Genomic DNA, 18700 nt, shown 5'->3' with positions numbered 1-18700 from the left:
CACCACCAGGTTCAGTGATTTGCCAAGACTCACTGGACTTAGCATATAGTTGTACTCATGGCTAAGATGTAATGCAACAAAAAGATAACACAGCAAAATCAGCAAAGGGAAAAGGCACATGGGGGGGCAAAGTCCAGAGGAAATGAAAAGCAAGCTTCCAAGAGTCCTTTTTCCAGTGGAGTGACACTGGACACATTTAATTCCTCCAGCAAAGAGTTGGAAGAACATATATGAAGTACGGTCTCCCAAGGAAGTTCATTAGAGACTCAGTGCCCCAGGTTTTTTATTGGGGGCTGGTCACACAGAAACCCTCTAGCATAAACCAAAACTCTACACTCTCAGAAAGAAGGTAAGGTTCAATAGAAACCTACTGTTTGTACAGTTTAGGCACACTGAGCCACATCTCATTTATGGAAAGCTTTGTATCTGTGTGGGGAACTGTTTACCAATCAAGTTCCCACATGCCAGCCAAGTGCCAACCTTGTAAACAGGACTTTCTAAAGATGATGTTGTCACATCTCCTGTGTTAACTCTTTTCTGCAAACATACACAACCAAAACTGCAATCTGGGCAACATCGTTGGCTTTTTTTTCCCTCTGGTGCTCATGACCAATCCCTGAGTCCATTTGATTTTACTTGCTCAATACTTCTTGAACCCATCCATTTCTCCTCATCCTCACTGCCACTGCCCTAGTTCAGGTCACCATCATATCTATCTAACTAGAATTATTCCGACAACCTCCTGACTTATCTCCCTGTCCTGGTCTTGCCTGCTTCTTATTCATTCTCCACACTGCATCCACAGTGATCTTTCTAAAAACCAAACTTGATCAAGTCTCTTTCCTCCTTAAAACCCTCAATAATACCTCAATATCACCAAGATAAAAATCCAAACTCCACAAGACAGCTTTACAAAGTCCTTCAAGACCTCACCTCTCCATACTTCCCCAGCTTCCTAACTGGCCATTTCTCAACTCCAACTGTGTGCTACACAGAACTGTTAGTTTCTCAAGTAAGACAAGATCTTTCTAATCTCCAACCTTTGGATATCCTGTTCACTCTGCCTGAAACATTCTTCTTGTTCTCTCTCTCCCCTGGAAGTTGCCCTTAATCTCAAAGTCTAGATTAGATGATCTTCTTAGGGGCTCCCACTGGAGTTCACTTTGTTCATTCAAGAAATATGTATCCAACGCTGTGCTAAATGCTGAGTATGTATTGATGAGCAAAGCTGAGTTCTATTTTCAAGGAGCTTACATACTCTAACAAGGGTATTAAGCATTACATAATAAATAATTGCAAACTGTAATATAAGATATATAACAAGTAGCTGTTGTATGGAATTATACTCCATATAGATTAATAAAAGTTATTCAATCAGTTATTATGTAACATGATAATTGACTATTATAATTACCACTTGACTCTATTTTGCCTAGGGTCTGGTATATAATAGGCTCAATAAATGAACTCAAAGTCTAGTCTAGCTCTGAGCTCCTCTTCTCCAAAGCCATCTTTGGATTAGGTAACGTAAATATTGAGGGGTGCCTGTACGGTTCAGTCAGTAAAGCACTGCAACTCTTGATCTCGGGGTTGTGAGTTCAAGCCCCACGCTGGGCACAGAGATTACTTAAAAAAACAAAACAAAACAAAACAAAAACCTTAAAAAAATATATTGAAACTTCACAACTTTTGGGGGCCTTTTCCCCCAACAATTTTAATGTATGATACATACTAACATTTTGCAAAATAAATTTAACATGATTTGAAACTATTACCCTGTTTTCTCAAGGTAGTGTACTGTAAATTTCCTTTAAGTTTCCTGTATATTGGGTCAACAATGCCTCCTCTAAAGGACTAAGAGGTTAAGTGAGATTAAAAGTGTAGAGATCAGTGCTGACCTAAATAGACATAAACAAATGATAATACAATTAAGAGGAAACCAAGATTTCTCCTTTAACCGAGGCAATCTGGGAAGATTCCCTAAAAGAACAAGATTCTGGGGGCGCCTGGGTGGCTCAGTCGGTTAAGCGTCTGCCTTCGGCTCAGGTTGCAATCCCAGGGTGCTGGGATCAAGTTCTGCATCGGGTTCCCTGCTCAGCGGGGAGTCTGCTTCTCCCTCTACCCTTCCCCCCTACTCATGATCTCTCTCTCTCTCAGATAAATAAATAAAATATTAAAAAAAGAAAAAAGAATAAGATTCTGGGAGAGTTGGGCAATGCCTTTAATACAGTGAAAAATTTACAAAACTTAGAACCTAGTTAAGATATAATAGTTTAGGGGTGCCTGGGTGGCTCAGTTGGTTAAGGGTCTGCCTTCGGCTCGGGTCATGATCCCAGGGTCCTGGGATTGAGCCCCACATCGGGCTCTCTGCTCAGCGGTAAGCCTGCTTCTCCCTTTCCCACTCCCCCTGCTTGTGTTCCCTCCCCCGCTGTCTCTCTCTCTGTCAAATAAATAAGTAAAATCTTAAAAAAAAAAAAAGATAATAGTTTATGCACAGATAATTGATAAGAAAAGAATGTTCTTGTTAGCTTCAGTACGGATATGGGTATTGGATTTGCTGTTTTCATTTTGCTGCTACGTTCTTTTCAAGGGAAAGATAAAAGTGTCATATGTAAACTATGTTTCCATAGATGCTCTAAAGGCCAGCCAGCTGATGACTACAAAATCAATCCAAAAGCCAGGTCAACCCAATTATCTTTCAGACCCATTCTATTTTTTTTTTTTTTTAGATTTTATTTATTTATTTTTGAGAGAGAGCGGGAGCATGCCTGAGCAGGGGGAGGGGTGGAGGGAGAGAGAGAAGCAGGTTCCCACTGAACAGGGAGTCCTATGTGGGACTCGGTACCTGAGCCCAAGGCAGATGCTTAACCAACTGAGCCACCCAGGTGCCCTCCATTCTATTTTCTATTAATATTTTTAAATGAACTCTATATAGACTTAGGGGCATAAGTTTCTTGTAAATTATTATCTTTTCCACTTCTCAAATGTACACATTTCTCTATGTTAGCAAGAATGGGCTTGCTAACTCTGGACTCAAGTCTCTATAATTCACAGGAAAAGTCATTATGGCATTAATTCATTTAATTTTTTTTAAAGATTTTATTTATTTGACAGAGAGAGACACAGAGAGAGAGGGAACACAAGCAGGGGGAGTGGGAGAGGGAGAAGCAGGCTTCCCGCAGAGCAGGGAACCCGATGTGGGGCTTGATCCCAGGACCCTGGGATCATGACCTGAGCTGAAGCCAGACGCTTAATGACTGAGCCACCAAGGCACCCCGGCAGTAATTCATTTTAAAAATAAATGTTAGCCAATGCATTTAGTTGCCAAAGTCTTTACCTAACCTTAGCTTTATACGCCTTTTCTCTTCTCATCAAAAACGGTAACACAGGTGCACCTGGGTGGCTCAGTCAGGCATCTGCCTTCAGCTCAGGTCATGATCCCAGGGTCCTGGGATCAAGCCCTGCGTCAGGCTCCCCATTCGGTGGGAGGCCTGCTTCTCCCTCTCCCTCTGCCTGCCGCTCCCCTTGCTTATGCTCTCTGTCAAATAAATAAATAAATAATCTTAAAAAAACAACAACAAAACAGGGGCACTTGGGTGGCTTGGTCATTGAGCATCTGCCTTCGCCTTAGGTCATGATCCCAGGATCCTGGGATCGAGCCCCGCATCAGGCTCCCTGCTCAGTGGAGAGTTTGCTTCTCCCTCAGCCTGCTGCTCCCACTGCTTGTGTGCTCTATCAAATAAATAAATAAAATCTTTAAAAAAAAACAAAACGGTAACACATAGCAGTTACACTGTATTACTGTATTTTAAAAAACAGGGATTCTTTTTGCTGTTAAAGTATTTCTTTTATAAACTATGGCATCAAACATCTACTTCTACAATAATAATAATGGGCACATGGCAACCTACGGGAAATCCGCTTGCCTTACTTCAAATCCAGACTCTTTCACTTTTTAGCTGTGTGATCCTGAGCAACTTACCTCTCTGACTCTTAATTTCCCATGGCAAAATGTGTATAATAGTAAAAATTACCTACTAGTGGGGAAAAGTAAATATGATAATGTATATTTATTATTTAGTATGGGACCTGGCACAGAATATATGTTTTATATACATGTGCACATATCCTATTACCTTGAAATGTCACTTGAACTCAGATACCCCTATAAGGGAGAAAGCATGATCAATCAATGCACAAACTGAACTACAACTATAAAATGCTATCAGCTGAAACGAAGTACCATACACTTAGCAGACATTCAAATATTTCTTCACTTCAAAGTCATGATGGCAGGAAAAGAGCTAAGAGGAAAAGAGCTAAGACCAAAAAAAAAAAAAAGAAGCAAGCCTTCTGATTACTACTTCTAGGTTAAACATGGATTTGAAAAGGCCTGGAAACTTGGAACACAGGTTATCAATCATCTCAACAGCCATCCCAGGCACTACTCCCACTTCTACCAGGCTTGAATAGCCTAAGTGAAATCAAGTCAAAATACTTGAAAATTAATAAGCAAGTATATTTACAGCAAATTACAGTTATAAGAGGAAGTGGAAAGCAGCTGTAATACTTACTGTCATATGTTCTACTTCCTCAGGAAAAAACAAAGAAGGAATAGCTGAATCAGAGACCGTTGGTAAAACTTTCAATATTCTCAATCTTAAATTTGATTTGGGTTCTCTAGTTATTACTGGGAACAAAAATAAGTGATCTGTACAACTTTGTCTACTAAGCCTTTTATCATTCAATTAGCTACCGTCTATGTTTAGGAGCACAGTTTAAAAAAAAATATTTATTTGAGAGAGAACGATTGGGGAGAGGGACAAAGGGAGAAGCAGACTCCCTGCAAAGCAAGGAGCCCGATATGGAACTCGATCCCAGGACCCTGGGATCATGACCTGAGCCAAAGGCAGACGCTTAACCAACTGAGCCACCCAGGCGCCCTAGGAGCACAGTTAAACACCTAGAACTAAAATGTTTCATGTCTTTGATGGGCCTGCTCAGAAAGGCAGCATAGCTGAGCCACCAAGAACTATCTCAGGCCAAGAATCTGGAAAAGAACACATGACTGGCGTTATCTACCCTGTCATCTTTAGTCAGTAGCAGACTGCTTGTTGCATAAAAGTTGGGAGTTTTGACATTCATTTACAGACTTCTCCCAAATATTTTCACTCAGGGAAGAATGTGAATTTAAAATATCTCTTATAGGGGCACCTGGGCAGCTCAGTTGGTTAAGTGTCTGCCTTCGGCTCAGGTCATGATCTCAGGGTCCCGGGATCGAGTCCCGCATTGGGCTCTCTGCTCAGCGGGGAGCCTGCTTCTCCCTCTCCCTCTGCCTGCTGCTCCCCCTGCTTGTGCTCTCTCTTTCCCTGTCAAATAAATAAAATCTTAAAAAATAAAATAAAGTTATCTCTTATAGGGGCACCTGGGTGGCTCGGTCGGTTAAGCGTCTGACTTCAGCTCTGGTCATGATCTCAAGAGTCCTGGGATGGAGTCCTTAACCTTAACCCTGTGGGCTCCCCACTCAGTGGGGAGTCTGCTTGTCTGTCTCCCTCTACCCCTCTCCCCGCTCATGCTCTATCTCTCTCTCTCTCAAATAAAATCTTAAAAAAAAAATTGTTGGGGCACCTGGGTGGCTCAGTCGGGTGTCTGCATTCGGGTCAGGTCGTGATCCCAGGGTCCTGGGATCGAGCCCCATACCAGGCTCCCTGCTTTGCAGGAAGCCTGCTTCTCCCTCTCCCACTCCCCCTGCTTGTGTTCCCTCTCTCACTGTGTCTCTGCCAAATAAATAAAATCTTTAAAAAAAAAATTTGTTAAAGTATCTCTTATAAAGTTCCAAAAGGCACAGCCATACACAAAACAGACTGGTATGAAAAAATATTAAATCAAAAAGCTTTTTCCCCTTTTAAAAAACATATCCTTACTAATTTTTTATCCAGTTTATTCTAGGTTTGGGAGATGTTTGTTAAAGTCTTCTTTATAAATGTTTATTTGCCCTTTCGTATCCTGTAGTTCTGTTTTATGAAAGTTGCCGCTCTACTACAAGAAGCCCTCAGCTTGCACAGTTCCTATACGCAACATCTTCAGGTAACGTTTTAATTAAACACTAGTCCCTCAACAACACAGTTCAAATTTCAATTATAATGGTTTATTAACTGTGAGTAAATGTATAAAGTGCAAACTTTGCAGCTAGCTCTTCAGTCCACAAATCAGTACATAACAGATAAAGGACATGATCAGTGAGCAACTGTCACTTCTTTCAGTCTGTTGGTGATTGGACATTGCACACCTGTTTTTCAGTCCAGAGACAGAGAGTAAAGCGTGTGTTTGTGCTGTCTTGTCTCCCAATGATAAACCCATGTGACATTTTAGAAAAACAGATATTCAAAAGACAGAATTGGCCAACAAAGATAAAAGCGCAGCACAGAAACTAATGTGATAATGCTGGAAGTGAAATTTGGGTCACAGTATAAATGAAGTTATAGAAGAAATGGTAAACTGTCAATTAACGTCACTGCTGTTTGACTCTAGATATGCAGTCAGAACTTAATGAGGGAAAACATCAATATAAATAAGTAGTTATGACGAATGTCCCAGAAGAAATGACATAGCAAAAAACTTCACATTAAAGGAACTCTTGGAGGCACTTTACAACATTGAAAACTCAAATGATAAAATGTCAGAAGCTGATCCAAACTTAGAAATATGACAATTTGCCAAGGTATAGAAGAAATATTCAATCCACATAAGATGTACAAAGGGAAGGCAAGCACACTTGACTTTTTTTCTTGATAAGTTTTTTTTAAGATCTTATTTTTATAATTAGAAAGAGACTTCCTGTGCACAAGCCACATGAGCCAGGGGAAGGGGCAGAGGGAGAGGGAGAAGCAGACCCCCGCTGAGCAGGAAGCTTAACAAAGGGGTCAATCCCAGGACCCAGAGATCATGACCAGAGCTGAAGGCAGGTGCTTAGCTGACTGAGCCACCCAAGCACCCCTCTTGACAAGTTTTTAAAAACAGAAATAAGGGACACCTGAGTGGCTGAGTCGGTTAAGCATCTGCCTTTGGCTCTGGTCATGATCCCAGCGTCCTGGGATGGAGTCCCACCCACATCAGCTCCTTGCTCAGTGGGGAGTCTGCTTCTCCCTCTGCCTGCCGCTCCCCCTGTTTGTGATCTCTCTGATAAATAAATTAAAAAAAATTTTTTTAATTTTATTTATTTATTTGACACAGAGAGAGAGAGTGCGAGAGAGGGAACACAAGCAGGGGGAGTGAGAGGGAGAAGCAGGCTTCCCGCTGAGCAGGGAGCCCAATGCGGGGCTCGACCCCAAGACCCTGGGATCACGACCTGAGCTGAAGGCAGATGCTTAACGACTGAGCCACCCAGGCGCCCCATAAATAAAAAAAAAAATCTTAAAAAAAAAACAGAAATAAAATACTAATTCTCAAGGTACAGTTTGTTTCAACCAAAATTTTTAAAGACCATGAAACAACTGTAATCTTTCCCATTAATTATTAAGCTTGCTTTGTACAGTTTCATCTTGCATGGCCACATTTGCAGCAACTCACTACCATACAGTGAGTTCTGCCTGTATTTGGTTCCAATTTCTCTACATCTTTACCAGCACATTATTGTCTTTTTGATAATAGCCATTCTAGTGGGTGTGAAGTGGTATCTCTTCGGCTTTGATTTGCATTTCCCTAATAACTAATGATGTTGAGCATCTTCTTATGTACTTACTGGCAACTTGTACACCTTCTTTGGAGAAGTATTTATTCAAATCTTTTGCGCATTTTATTCTATTTTTTTTTAAGATTTTATTTATTTATTTGACAGAGAGAGAGAGAGAGAGAGACAGCAAGAGAGGGAACACAAGCACGGGGAGTGGCAGAGGGAGAAGCAGGCTTCCCTCTGAGCCGGGAGCCCGATGTGGGGCTCGATTCCAGGACCCTGGGATCATGACCTGAGCCGAAGGCAGATGCTTACCCAACTGAGCTACCCAGGCGCCCCACTTTTGCTCATTTTAAATTGGGTTCATCTCTTTATTTTTCACCTGAATCTATTTGCTAGCTCATCAGATTTTTTTTTTTTAAATAGGTGAGTTAAGCCTAAATCAAAAAGGTGACTACACAGTCAACAGCAACAGGCTGGACTATGTGGAAATTTTAGTGAATGTTTTGGGTGGAATAGGGGAAAAAGGAACCAAAGCATAGCTTAACTCCAAAATAACTGAGCAACATAAAGAACCCAAAGCGGAACTCAGTGGATATAGACCATCTAAAGTGAGAGCAGGGGTGGAACAGAGTGGTAAGGGTGAAAAAAAGGACTTAAGGGTAGGTAATATACAGCCAGTCACAGTGTAAATCAAAAGATCCTATTCAAGATCAAAAGAGAGCTGATGTCATTTTATGGTCATTCTTGTACTGAACTCTCCAACAGAAGCAACTTGAGAGCAGGGACAGCAGCTTAATAATTTTTGTAACCTCTCAGCAGTAAGATGAGGAATGTATGTTGGTGTATTCATCACTCCTCTGTACATTCTTAGATTTGTTAAACATATGTTCAAAGAAAGGCCTCTGTAAGGATCGGGACTGGTAGCTCACTTTCAAAGGAGTTAAGCTGTCAAAGGAGTCAAGCTGTCTACCGACACAACATGAGGGAAAAGGCGAAACTGATTATGGGAAGAGACAAAACCCTGATTCCTGAAGTCTTGCACCCCAGGCTAGTATATATAATGACTGGGGGCAAGGGATAGTGACGGCAGTCTCTTACATTGGCCTTGAGCTTTAAAGTGCAATTTCACAGCTATCATTCATTCAACAGGCACTTCCGGAGCACACACGACATACTGTGCTGAGCGCTAGACACAGATGAACAGCAAAAGCAAGTCCCTGTTCTGTCAGGGTTCATAATCCAGTAGGTTCGGTGTTGCAAGGATAGAGGTAATCAGCCTAGCTGTGGGAATAAGGAAGAGAAAGCAATGCATTCTGCCTGGGTCTGCGGGAGGAGGGAAAGCACCAAAGGGTGACATCCGGGCTGGGCCTTGAAAGATGCGGGAGCGACCCACAAGGGCCAATTCTGAAGTGTCACTGCTTTGTCCACAGGGAAGAGAAAGTCTCGTATCAGCCCCAGCTGACTCCTATAAAAACTCTGGAGGCAGACGTTCTCATCAGTAATCATCTCCATTTCACAGAAGGAGAAACTGACCCACAAGGCAAAAGGCGAAGCCCAGGGCCAGGCTGAGTGACAGGGGACATGCCAGGTCCAGAATCGAGGTGGACAGACACGGCACAGTTTCGAGCTCTGCCCGGACTCTGAAACCTGTAGAGCACCGGAATGTGGCAGGGGTCCGGACCCGGAAGTTGGAAAGAAGTCTAACATGAGAGCGACCCCTCCAACCATTTGCCCAGTTCTCTCAGTTACGCCCTCTGTCCCACGCTTCTCAGTCACTCACCCGCCGCTAGGCGAAAGGAAGTCGGTGTCGTCTTCGTCTCCCGCACCGAACATCGCGGTGCCTTTCGCCCAGCCGCAGGGGAAAAACAAGAGTGTTTTCGGGCCTTTCACCGCCGAGGTCGTGAAATGCCGCGGCGGCGTGCTGCTTTCCGGCAGGACGAACTCTCGCAAGGTGGCTCGGCTGGGAGGGGTCTAGACTCCGGAGAAGGTGGGGGGAAAGGCAAATGGCAGGACCTGGCGGGCACGCGCGCCCGTGACGTAAGGCTTCTCCAGCCTGCAGAGGCAGTGAAATCCGAGGGAGCTCCGAAATCCTGCGCAAGGATTGGCCGGCGAGCCGAGGGGCGGGGCAGGGGCGGGGCAGGGGCGGGAATCCGCGGCCTCGGTGGCGGTCGTGGACACGTCGAGCCCGGCAGAAGTGGAGGGGGCTTCCGAAGAGTCGTGGGGTGGTGACGGGTTAAGGTTCTAAGAGGGAGGTGCCGGTAGCGAGACTCGATCTGGAAGGTAAGCACCCACCGCCCCTCCCACACCCCTGGCATGGGCACAGTCCTTTCTCCCCCGGGACAAGGACCCTCCACGCCACTCTTCTCCGCTCTGCGAAAGGAGAAAGGGCCCCGGACTGGCAGTCTGGAGAACTGAGCTTTCGGCCGGGCCCCTACAGTGACATAGCTAGAGTGACCTTGGGGCTGGGTGTTCGATGCCTCACTTTCCCCGTCTTTAAAACGGGCCTGTCGTCCCTCTCGCTTGTCCCCTGTGTCCGACCTCGCTATTTATTCAACGGGCTCTTTGTCCAGTGTTTCTCTGTGCCGGCTGGTCAAGAAGCTTTTAGACCTCAGAGGTCATCCAATTCAATCCCAGTCTCCTCATAATCCCAGAATTTGCAATAGGGAAACGAAGTAATATAGCACTTGGATGACTAGTCCGAAGTCACACAGAGTAAAGGGCAGACTGGAGCTGGATCCCTAGTCTCTTGATTCAGGACTTAGGAAGCTGATAGGTGAACAAGAACCTTATCAACTCTTAAACACTGTGTGTCCTTCCATAGTGGTTATTGCTAGACTGTGGCATAAATCTGGAGAGAATTCCCCTCCCTATGCAGGTGAGGTGCAGAAGAGCTGGGATATTCTGGGGGTGAGTGATGGGAAAGAGAAAACTTTAGAAGGGAAAATCCCCAGTCCCAATCTTGGTCTGGGTTTTGCATAGTCTTCTTGCCACAGACCTAAGTCAACATCAGTTGTTGGGGACTTCTCTGTCTCCAGTTTCCACCTTCTCTGTATCTTATATAAGTATTTCTTTGGTTAACCTGGTATAATTCTTGAAACAATCTCTGGGTAAGCTTGGTTTAGCCAAGGTGTGGATAAGCAAATAATGTTTCACTGTAGCATCCGTTTCCATAGATCTCAACTGGAGTTGTTTCACTCGGGGCTTCTCTTGATCAGGTTAGTACAACATGTGTCCCTTACCTGGATGTTTTAGTCTGTTAACACGAAATTGAAGTGAAGTGGTTGGTAGTAATTCACCTCCTAAAGAACTTGGTACTTCCCTTGTTCTGCTTGTTATTATAGTTTGTGTGCTTGTACTAAATTGTAAGCTCCTCAAGGACAGGGACAGTTTTATTCATCTTGATGTCACCTGTGTCACAGAGCACTATGCCTTCTTGACCATAATGGATTTTTATTCTTTGTTAGACTGAGTAATGGAATTCATCCTTATTCCCATTACTTAATTTATGCTCTTGGGATTTTTTTCACGTGTGACTCAGAGAGCCTTGCAGTGGCTCTTGCCTTCCAGAAAGATAAAAATGCTGTAGTAGCTGTGAAATATCAGGGTTGCTTCGTCTCTTTTGTTAGTTGAAGATGATTTTACTATTGTTTAAAGCTCTAGGGGAGGGCGCCTGGGTGGCTCAGTCGTTAAGCGTCTGCCTTCAGCTCTGGGTCATGTGGAGTCCAGCAGGAAGCCCGCTTCTCCCTCTCCCACTCCCCCTGCTTGTGTTCCTGCTCTCACTCTCTCTGTCTCTGTCAAATAAATAAATAAAATCTTTAAAAATAAATAAATAAAGCTCTAGGGGAAGCGGAAGAGGGGAATAGAATAGCTGGAAATAGTACATGTAACTCTGATTTTTGTTAGTAAAGTATTTCTCTGTTAAACTGAGAGGGTGGTTGTCTGCTTCCTGTGTCCATTTTACAGATCAAGATGGTTAAAGCAGTGAAGGCTGACAGTGTGAAAACAGTCATGCAACTGGAATCTAAGCACTAGAACTGGAATCCTTTGCGGTAGAATATGAATATGAACTTAGAATGTGAACTTGGCTATCTCTCAGGGAGAGAGAGAATGAACTGCCTAAGTGACATCACTTTTTCTAACCCCTTTCCCCAATACTGGTCATCGTCATTCCAGCACTGAAACATCTGAATAGTACCTTTTTAAAAATGCTAAAAGATCATTTGAGTGCTTATCCTGAATTCTTGAGTTGGGGATGTTTTCATCTAGTGTATTTAAGTAGCCTTTTTAGATAGGCAGGCACGTAAAATCTGGATCAGCATTTTTGGCAATTGGGACACCACAAATATGCATGCCCAGGTCACCACTGTGGGAACACAGCTGCTAGTTCTGATCGGCAGTATGAGAAAGGGAAAGACAGTGGTGAGGCTTCCTCAGTCGTGCAGGATTTGAACTGCAGGATTAGGTACATCTAAAAAACCACTGTCTGGGGCACCTGGGTGGCTCAGTCGTTAAGTGTCTGCATTCCGCTCAGGTCATGATCACAGGCTCCTGGGATCGATCGGGCTCCCTGCTCAGTGGGAAGCCGGCTTCTCCTTCTCCTACTCCCTCCCCCTGCTTGTGTTCCCTCTCTCGCTGTGTCTCTTCTCTATCAAATAAATAAACAAAATCTTAAAAAAAAAAAAAAAAGATAAAAAGCCACTGTCGGGGTGCCTGGGTGGCTCAGTTGGTTAAGCATCTGACTCTTGATTTCAGCACAGGTCATGATCTCAGGCTCCATGCTCAGGGGGAAGTCTGCTTGAGATTCCCTCCCTCCGCCTCTGCCTCTGCCCCTCCCTCCACTCGTGCTCTCTCTCTCTCTCTTTCTGTCTAAAAAGTAAATAAATAAATACATACATAAATAAATTTTTAAAAATGGAAAAAAATTTTTAAACAAATAAGTAAAAAGGCACTGTCTTCCTGAATTAGAATATTGGACCAGGAATCAGGAAATCTGAATTACCATCCCAGCCCTTGTAACTCGCTCTGAGCTTAGGCCAGGCTTCCTAAACACTTTGTGAAAGGAGTGGTTTAGACCCAGGTATCTATTAAGTACTGCTGGGAATAACAGAGATAAGGAAAGCACAGTCCTGATCTCAAGTTTGAGTTAAGCATTTTTGTTTGTTTTGCTTAAATACACAGTTTTTAAATGTATTTATAAATTATTTTATATTTAAATAAATATAAAGATTACCCAAGATTAACCAGTAAGTGGCAATTTTAACAATTCCTTTCAAATTATCAGCAATTTTGGGGGCACTGGGTGGCTCAGTCGGTTAATCATCTGCCTTCAGCTAAGGTCATGATCTCAGGGTCCTGGGATCGAGCCCCCATCGGGCCTCTGCTCCCAGGGAGTTTGCTTCTCCCTCCCCTCTGCCTGCCACTCCCCCCGCTTGTGCATGCACGTGCTCTCTCTCTCTCTCTGTCAAATAATCTTTAAAAAGAATTATCAGCCATTTTGCTGTAGAGATGATAATTTTTATATACAGGTATACCCATACTAATCTGTACTAGTGAATGCATTGTAAATATTAAACTATAATTAAAGTTTAAAGTCATAACCAGGTGAGATGATAGGTGTGGTGATAGCAATATGAATTGAATATAGGTTTGGGGGAGCTGGTATAGTGTTCTTTCTGTTCAGTCACTGAAAACAGAAGAATGTCAGAACACAATTCACGAAATAACTGAAAACCTATGTGTAAGGCACTGCTGGGTGTTGCCTGGAATAGGAAAATGAGCAAGTCATTGTTCTTGTCCTCGAAGTGCTTATATTTGAGCAGTAGGGCTAGTTGAAGTATACGAATAATTATACTAGAAGACACAGCAAAGTCAGTCCCATAAGTAGAAATTAATTATTGTAGGTTTTCAAAGGAAGAAGAGATTATATCTAGTTTGAAAGAGTATGTGTGGTTAGATAATAGGCTTTGAGGAAGAGTGGGATTCCAGATGGAAATGAGGAGGTACTGTTCTCCAGGTTGAGGGCGTGGCTTTGGCAAAGGCACCAAGACAGGCGAGATGGCACAAATTTCTTATAAGACGAGAGTTACCCTCTTATTTGATGCAATTAGGGCCAACAGTTGGCCAACTAAAAAAATAAAGTTTTTTTTTTTTAATTTGAGAGAGAGAGAATGAGGTAGAGAGACCACGAGAGGGCAGAGGGTCCAAGGGAGAAGCAGACTCCCCGCTGAGCGGGGAGCCCGATGCAGGACTCGATCCCGGGACTCCAGGACCATGACCTGAGCTGAAGGCAGTCGCCCAACCAACTGAGCCACCCAGGCGCCCTAAAAAAAATAAGTTAAAACAGAGAGTCCTACAGATATTAGTTACACACAGACCTTAACCATTTGATCTTAACCTAAAGTATAAACATCTTTTTGCCATTCTTTAAAATAAGCCCTTTTCTTGGGCTGTGGACCCCAGGAATCTATAAACTACAGCATGAGGGCCAAGCCTTGTCCTAGCCTTCTGCCTGTTTCTGTAAATAGTTTTATTGGAACACAGCCATGCTCATTTGTTGACATATTATTTATGGCTACTACTCTGATGTACAAGGTAGAGTTGAGTAGTTGTATGTATCTGTGTGACTCATTTTTATCTAGTCTTTCCAAAGCTTTCAACTTGGTTTTCATGGAAACAACTACCAGACAGTCCATGATAGTATAGTAGCTAAATTCTTAAGCTCTGAGCCAAATTGTTTTGCCATTATTAGTTATACAGGTCTTGGGCACGTTGCTCAGTTTTCTCCTTTGGAAAATAGGGACAGTGATAGTACCTAGTTTCTAGGGTTCTTGTGAAGATTATAGGAGTCAGTTCATGTAAAGCACTCAGAACAGCATCTGGCAAGTAGCAAGTACTCAATATTAGCTGCTGCTGTTTTCCTCTTGTCACTTATGCTTAATTGCTTTATATAATACTTTATTAAATTATACTCTTCCATTAATAAGCACTGGCATAAGTTGATTTATGAATAAACCTACCTGACACTTGATTAAGGACACAGCTTCCCTGAGGGAGAGAAAAAAGTGTTGATCCCATAATATTAGAGACTAGCCTAGTTAGTATGTTATCATTTAAGTCAGGTAAGAGAATTCTGTGGGATCGTTTGCTCAGAGTATAAGACAACAGAACACATAGGGAAGTAGTGGATTAAAATTGAAAAGGAGACCAGAGCCTTATTTGTCTAACACCTTGAAGGCCAAGGGCATAAGTTTGTACTTAGCCATGTAGGAAATGGGATTATTTATTCTAAAGGACATGATTGATATGAAAAAATTCAAGTGGTTTAGGAGTATATGACAAAAAAGTAAAAGCTTTCCATGTAAGTATCTGCTTCATCTTTCTTTCTTTCTTTCTCTTTCTTTCTTTCTTTTCTTTCTTTCTTTCTTTCTTTCTTTCTTTCTTTCTTTCTTTCTTTCTTCTTTCTTTCTTTCTTTCTTTCTTTCTTTCTTTTCTTTTCTTTTCTTTTCTTTTCTTTTCTTTTCTTTCTTTTTTTTAGTTTTATGTTTAAGTAATCTTCACACCCAGCGTGGGGCTCCAACTCACAACCCCAAGACCAAGAGTCACATTCTCCACTGACTGAGCCAGCCAGGCGCACCTTCACTTCATTTTCCTAGTAGTCCTTAGAATGGGGAGTTGTTGTGAGGATTGAATGAGATAAGGCATGGTAAACACTACTTGTGAAACAGGTATTAGCCCTTAAAAACTTCAATCCAGTTTTTCTTTGGATTATAATCTCAATTTTGAATTGAGAAAAAAAGGTTCTAGGCTGAATGGGAATAAAACAATTTATGCCATACTCTGTGGAGTCTCTGAACTTTTGAGTCTTTACCCCTCCTACTTCCAGCTTGGCTCTGCTGTGGATTCCTCTTTGTGCCTTCCTCACCAGAAGTGCTACAAAAGAAGAGATGGCATTATTATCACTGGAAAAGCAAGTGTTTACAATGACACGACGACTTTAACTAGTGGAAGATGTCAGATAAGTCAGTCACCAGGCGTCCCCCAGATAACTCTGCCGTTTAAAGTTGGCAAGCCAGGGGGCATCTGGGTGGCTCAGCTGGTAAAGCAGCGCAGATCTTGATCTCAGGGTCATGAGTTCGAGCCCTGTGGTGGGCTCCTTGAGCCCACTTTAAAAAAAAAAAAAAGTTGGCAAGCCAGGAATGACTGGGGGGAAGGATGGGAGAAGACAGGGCAGGTTGTTGATGCGGGTACTCCCACATGCAGCTTTTAACATAATATAGCCTTTTAGAAAATCAAAAAGTTTTCTGTAGTTTGCTATGAGAAGTCATCAGGAGTCTGATACTTAATACATTAAAATGAACCTTTTATGCCAAAAGAAAGCTTACAGTAGGGACTGGGAAGGAAATGCTTTTGAAGTTCCATGCTTTGAGTGATAGCATTTCAGATTTCGGTAATATCCCCAAGCAGAGGAGGGGCCCATCCTTAGGAACGCAAAGCTCTGCGGAAAAGGAAAGGGTTGAGAAGGGTCCACCCTACCTTTTCCTTTACACAAAGGCCCTAGGCTTTTGTATACAACCCTCTTTTGTACGTTGAGAACATTATGCAGTATAGGGTAATGAGATGGAAACCTATTACAAGGAGAAATGATTTGGAGGGAATCTATACATTATAGAGAGCAAATCTAGCAACCAGTGAAATGTTAGAGGACCTTTTCAGCCAGGTTGAGTCTTTCTCTAAATAAGTAGTAGAGGTGTTAATGAGACTGTGCTGAGTGTTGACACAATTTTGAAGCAGTTTAGAGCACCTAGAACTTAGTCTTTTGGTTTTCAAAATCAAAGGCAAAGGCATGCTGCTAACTATGTACCACAGGCCCCCATTTCTCTCTCCTACCTTTTCCCCCCTACCTTTTCAGATGACTTTTTATCAGCTCCCACACAACCCTGTGCATGATCTATATCTTAGTACATCTTATACTGTTTTTCATTATTTGTATGTATCCCTTCTCCAGACTGGGCTTCTTGAGCGTAGGGGTTCATCACAGTTCCATCATTCCATAGGTACACAGTACATTTGGGTGAATGAATGAAGAGAGTGAGTTCCTCAGGGTCACAAAGATAGTAAGTCCCACAAGCCCGATCTAGAATCCAGGGCTTCTGATTCCTAGCCCAGACTTTTCCACACACTGTGCAACCTCAATCTGAGGTATTAAACAACTTTTCTCATTTTTGTGTACATTCTTTCAGTGCATTTTCATTAAATCATCCTTTGTTAATTAAAGGGAGGGAGGCGGGGCGCCTGGGTGGCTCAGTCACTTAAGCATCAGACTCTTGATTTTGGCTGAGGTCATGATCTCAGGGTTATGAGATCGAGCCCCATGTTGTGCCCAAGCTGGGTAGGGAGTCTACTTGAGATTCTCTCTCTCTCCCTCTTCCTCTGCCCCTCCACCTGCGTGTGCACACTCTCTCAAATAAATAAATAAATCTTTTTTTAAAAGGGGGGAGGGAGGAGTAAAATAGCAGTTAAAATGTTTTCTAGTTTCTGCCTCACACCAAAATAATTCCCAGCATTCACAGGCAAACGAATAACATTATGATCTAGATGATTAAAATCCTGTATAATGTAACTAAAGGAGAATTTAGGGACACCTGGCTGGCTCAGTTGGTAGAGCATGCAACTCTTGATCTCAGGGTCGTGAGTTCAAACCCTACATTGGCGTGGAGCCTACTTTAAAAAAGAAAGGAAATTTTAAGCAAGGGGAACCTTTGTCTGCCTTTGATTATAACAAGAAGGCAGTTAAAGCAATGCTTTGCTGAGGTATGCTTAATCTGATTAGCTTGTTTTCTTTAAATCAAACTGTAAGAGGCTGTATACTTTAAGTGACATGAAAGTGAGCCCTATGTGTGACTTGGACATCTCCTTTCAGAGATTAATTGTGTCATCTAATGAGTAAGCAAACCATCACTAATTATATTTCATCCTTACTGTACCTTAGAATTAGAAAGTATTTTGACATATTTGATCCTTACAACCCTATGATATTGACAGAGTGTAGGTATTTTTATATCCATTTTGCAGTAAAGAAACTAGTACTTGTTGGTTTAAGTGATTTGCTTAATGTCATGTGGCTAATATATGGCACTTGTGTCTATAGCTCAGGGCCTCTCATGTCTAGTCCAGTGTTTTTTTCTACTTTTCTCACACTGTCTACAAAACACTGAAATCTACAAAAATCACACTAAAGCACTCGTGGTTAGCATGTTGGAAATGTATCAAGACTACAAAAGGATCCAGTAAGAGGGTACAAAAGAGTGTATCTTGTGATTGCTGGATTTCAGGATATGGCTTAGCCAACAACAAAGGTATGGGAGAAATGGAGTATAGTAGCTGGGAGATCCACTCCCCCATTGGACTTAGGCCCTTCTATCATTGCATAACTAAAAGACCTTTTCAGTTTGTTTGCTTGACATATCAAATTTGAGTTGTCCTATTCAAACTAGGCAAATAAAAGCTTTGCTAAAGGCCTTTGTGAAGAATGTAGTTGTATACTTGATCTTCTTTGTACAGAAAGGTGAGAGTGGGCAAGAGAAACAGGAACTTCTGTGTTATTTGTCACTAAAACAGGATATGTAAAGCTCAGAAATCCCTCCTGCTTAGCTGCTTCCCAGCAAACCATCTGGAGAAATGGGAGGTTTGGGGTAAGTGGTTAGACTACTGTTACAGAAGCCTTATATGAAAAGTAGATGTTATGGGTTCAGTTGACTAAAGAGTATGTTAATGCCATTGTTTAATAACGTGGGCCTCAGTTTCTTCACCTGTAAAATAGGGGAGTTGTATTTGATAACGTAATTTTTTAAAGTAAGAAATATATTCACATGGTTCACAATTCAAAAAAGATACAAAAGGATATTTAGTGAAAAATGTTCCTTCTGCTCCCACCCACATCTGACCAGTTCCCCTCCTAGGGATCACAGTGTTACCTCTTTCTTATGCCCTGACCCCTAGAGATAGTATAGGTGTTTATAAATAATA

General features: G+C 42.4%; 2 protein-coding genes across 3 annotated transcripts in view; one reads left to right on the top strand and one right to left on the bottom strand.

Moving 5' to 3' along the window:
• FKBP15 (FKBP prolyl isomerase family member 15) overlaps positions 1 to 9632 on the bottom strand; it is a 57139-nt gene extending 47507 nt beyond the window's left edge. The window contains exon 1 of the mRNA XM_025888148.2: positions 9456 to 9632. Within this exon, the coding sequence (XP_025743933.2) occupies positions 9456 to 9508 (53 nt within the window). The 5' untranslated portion in view covers positions 9509 to 9632. The remainder of the gene's footprint in view (positions 1 to 9455) is intronic.
• Positions 9633 to 9816: 184 nt separating this feature from the next.
• The window catches only part of SLC31A1 (solute carrier family 31 member 1), a 36448-nt gene continuing 27564 nt past the window's right edge, over positions 9817 to 18700 (top strand). Inside the window, exons 1-2 of one of the 2 annotated variants that reach the window (XM_073876522.1) lie at positions 9819 to 9955; positions 10849 to 10890. The gene's annotated coding sequence lies outside the window, so the exon portion shown is untranslated. Of the gene's footprint in view, positions 9956 to 10848; positions 10891 to 18700 lie in introns of both variants that reach the window. The other variant, XM_025888462.2, reaches the window with a different exon arrangement.

The sequence above is a fragment of the Callorhinus ursinus genome, unplaced genomic scaffold, assembly GCF_003265705.2.
Source record: "Callorhinus ursinus isolate GAN/ISIS: 27379988/994484 unplaced genomic scaffold, GSC_fseal_2.0 scaffold24, whole genome shotgun sequence".
Lineage (NCBI taxonomy): Eukaryota > Metazoa > Chordata > Mammalia > Carnivora > Otariidae > Callorhinus > Callorhinus ursinus.
The sequence above is the reverse complement of the archived record's forward strand: the minus strand, read 5'-3'. Positions and strand labels throughout refer to the sequence as shown.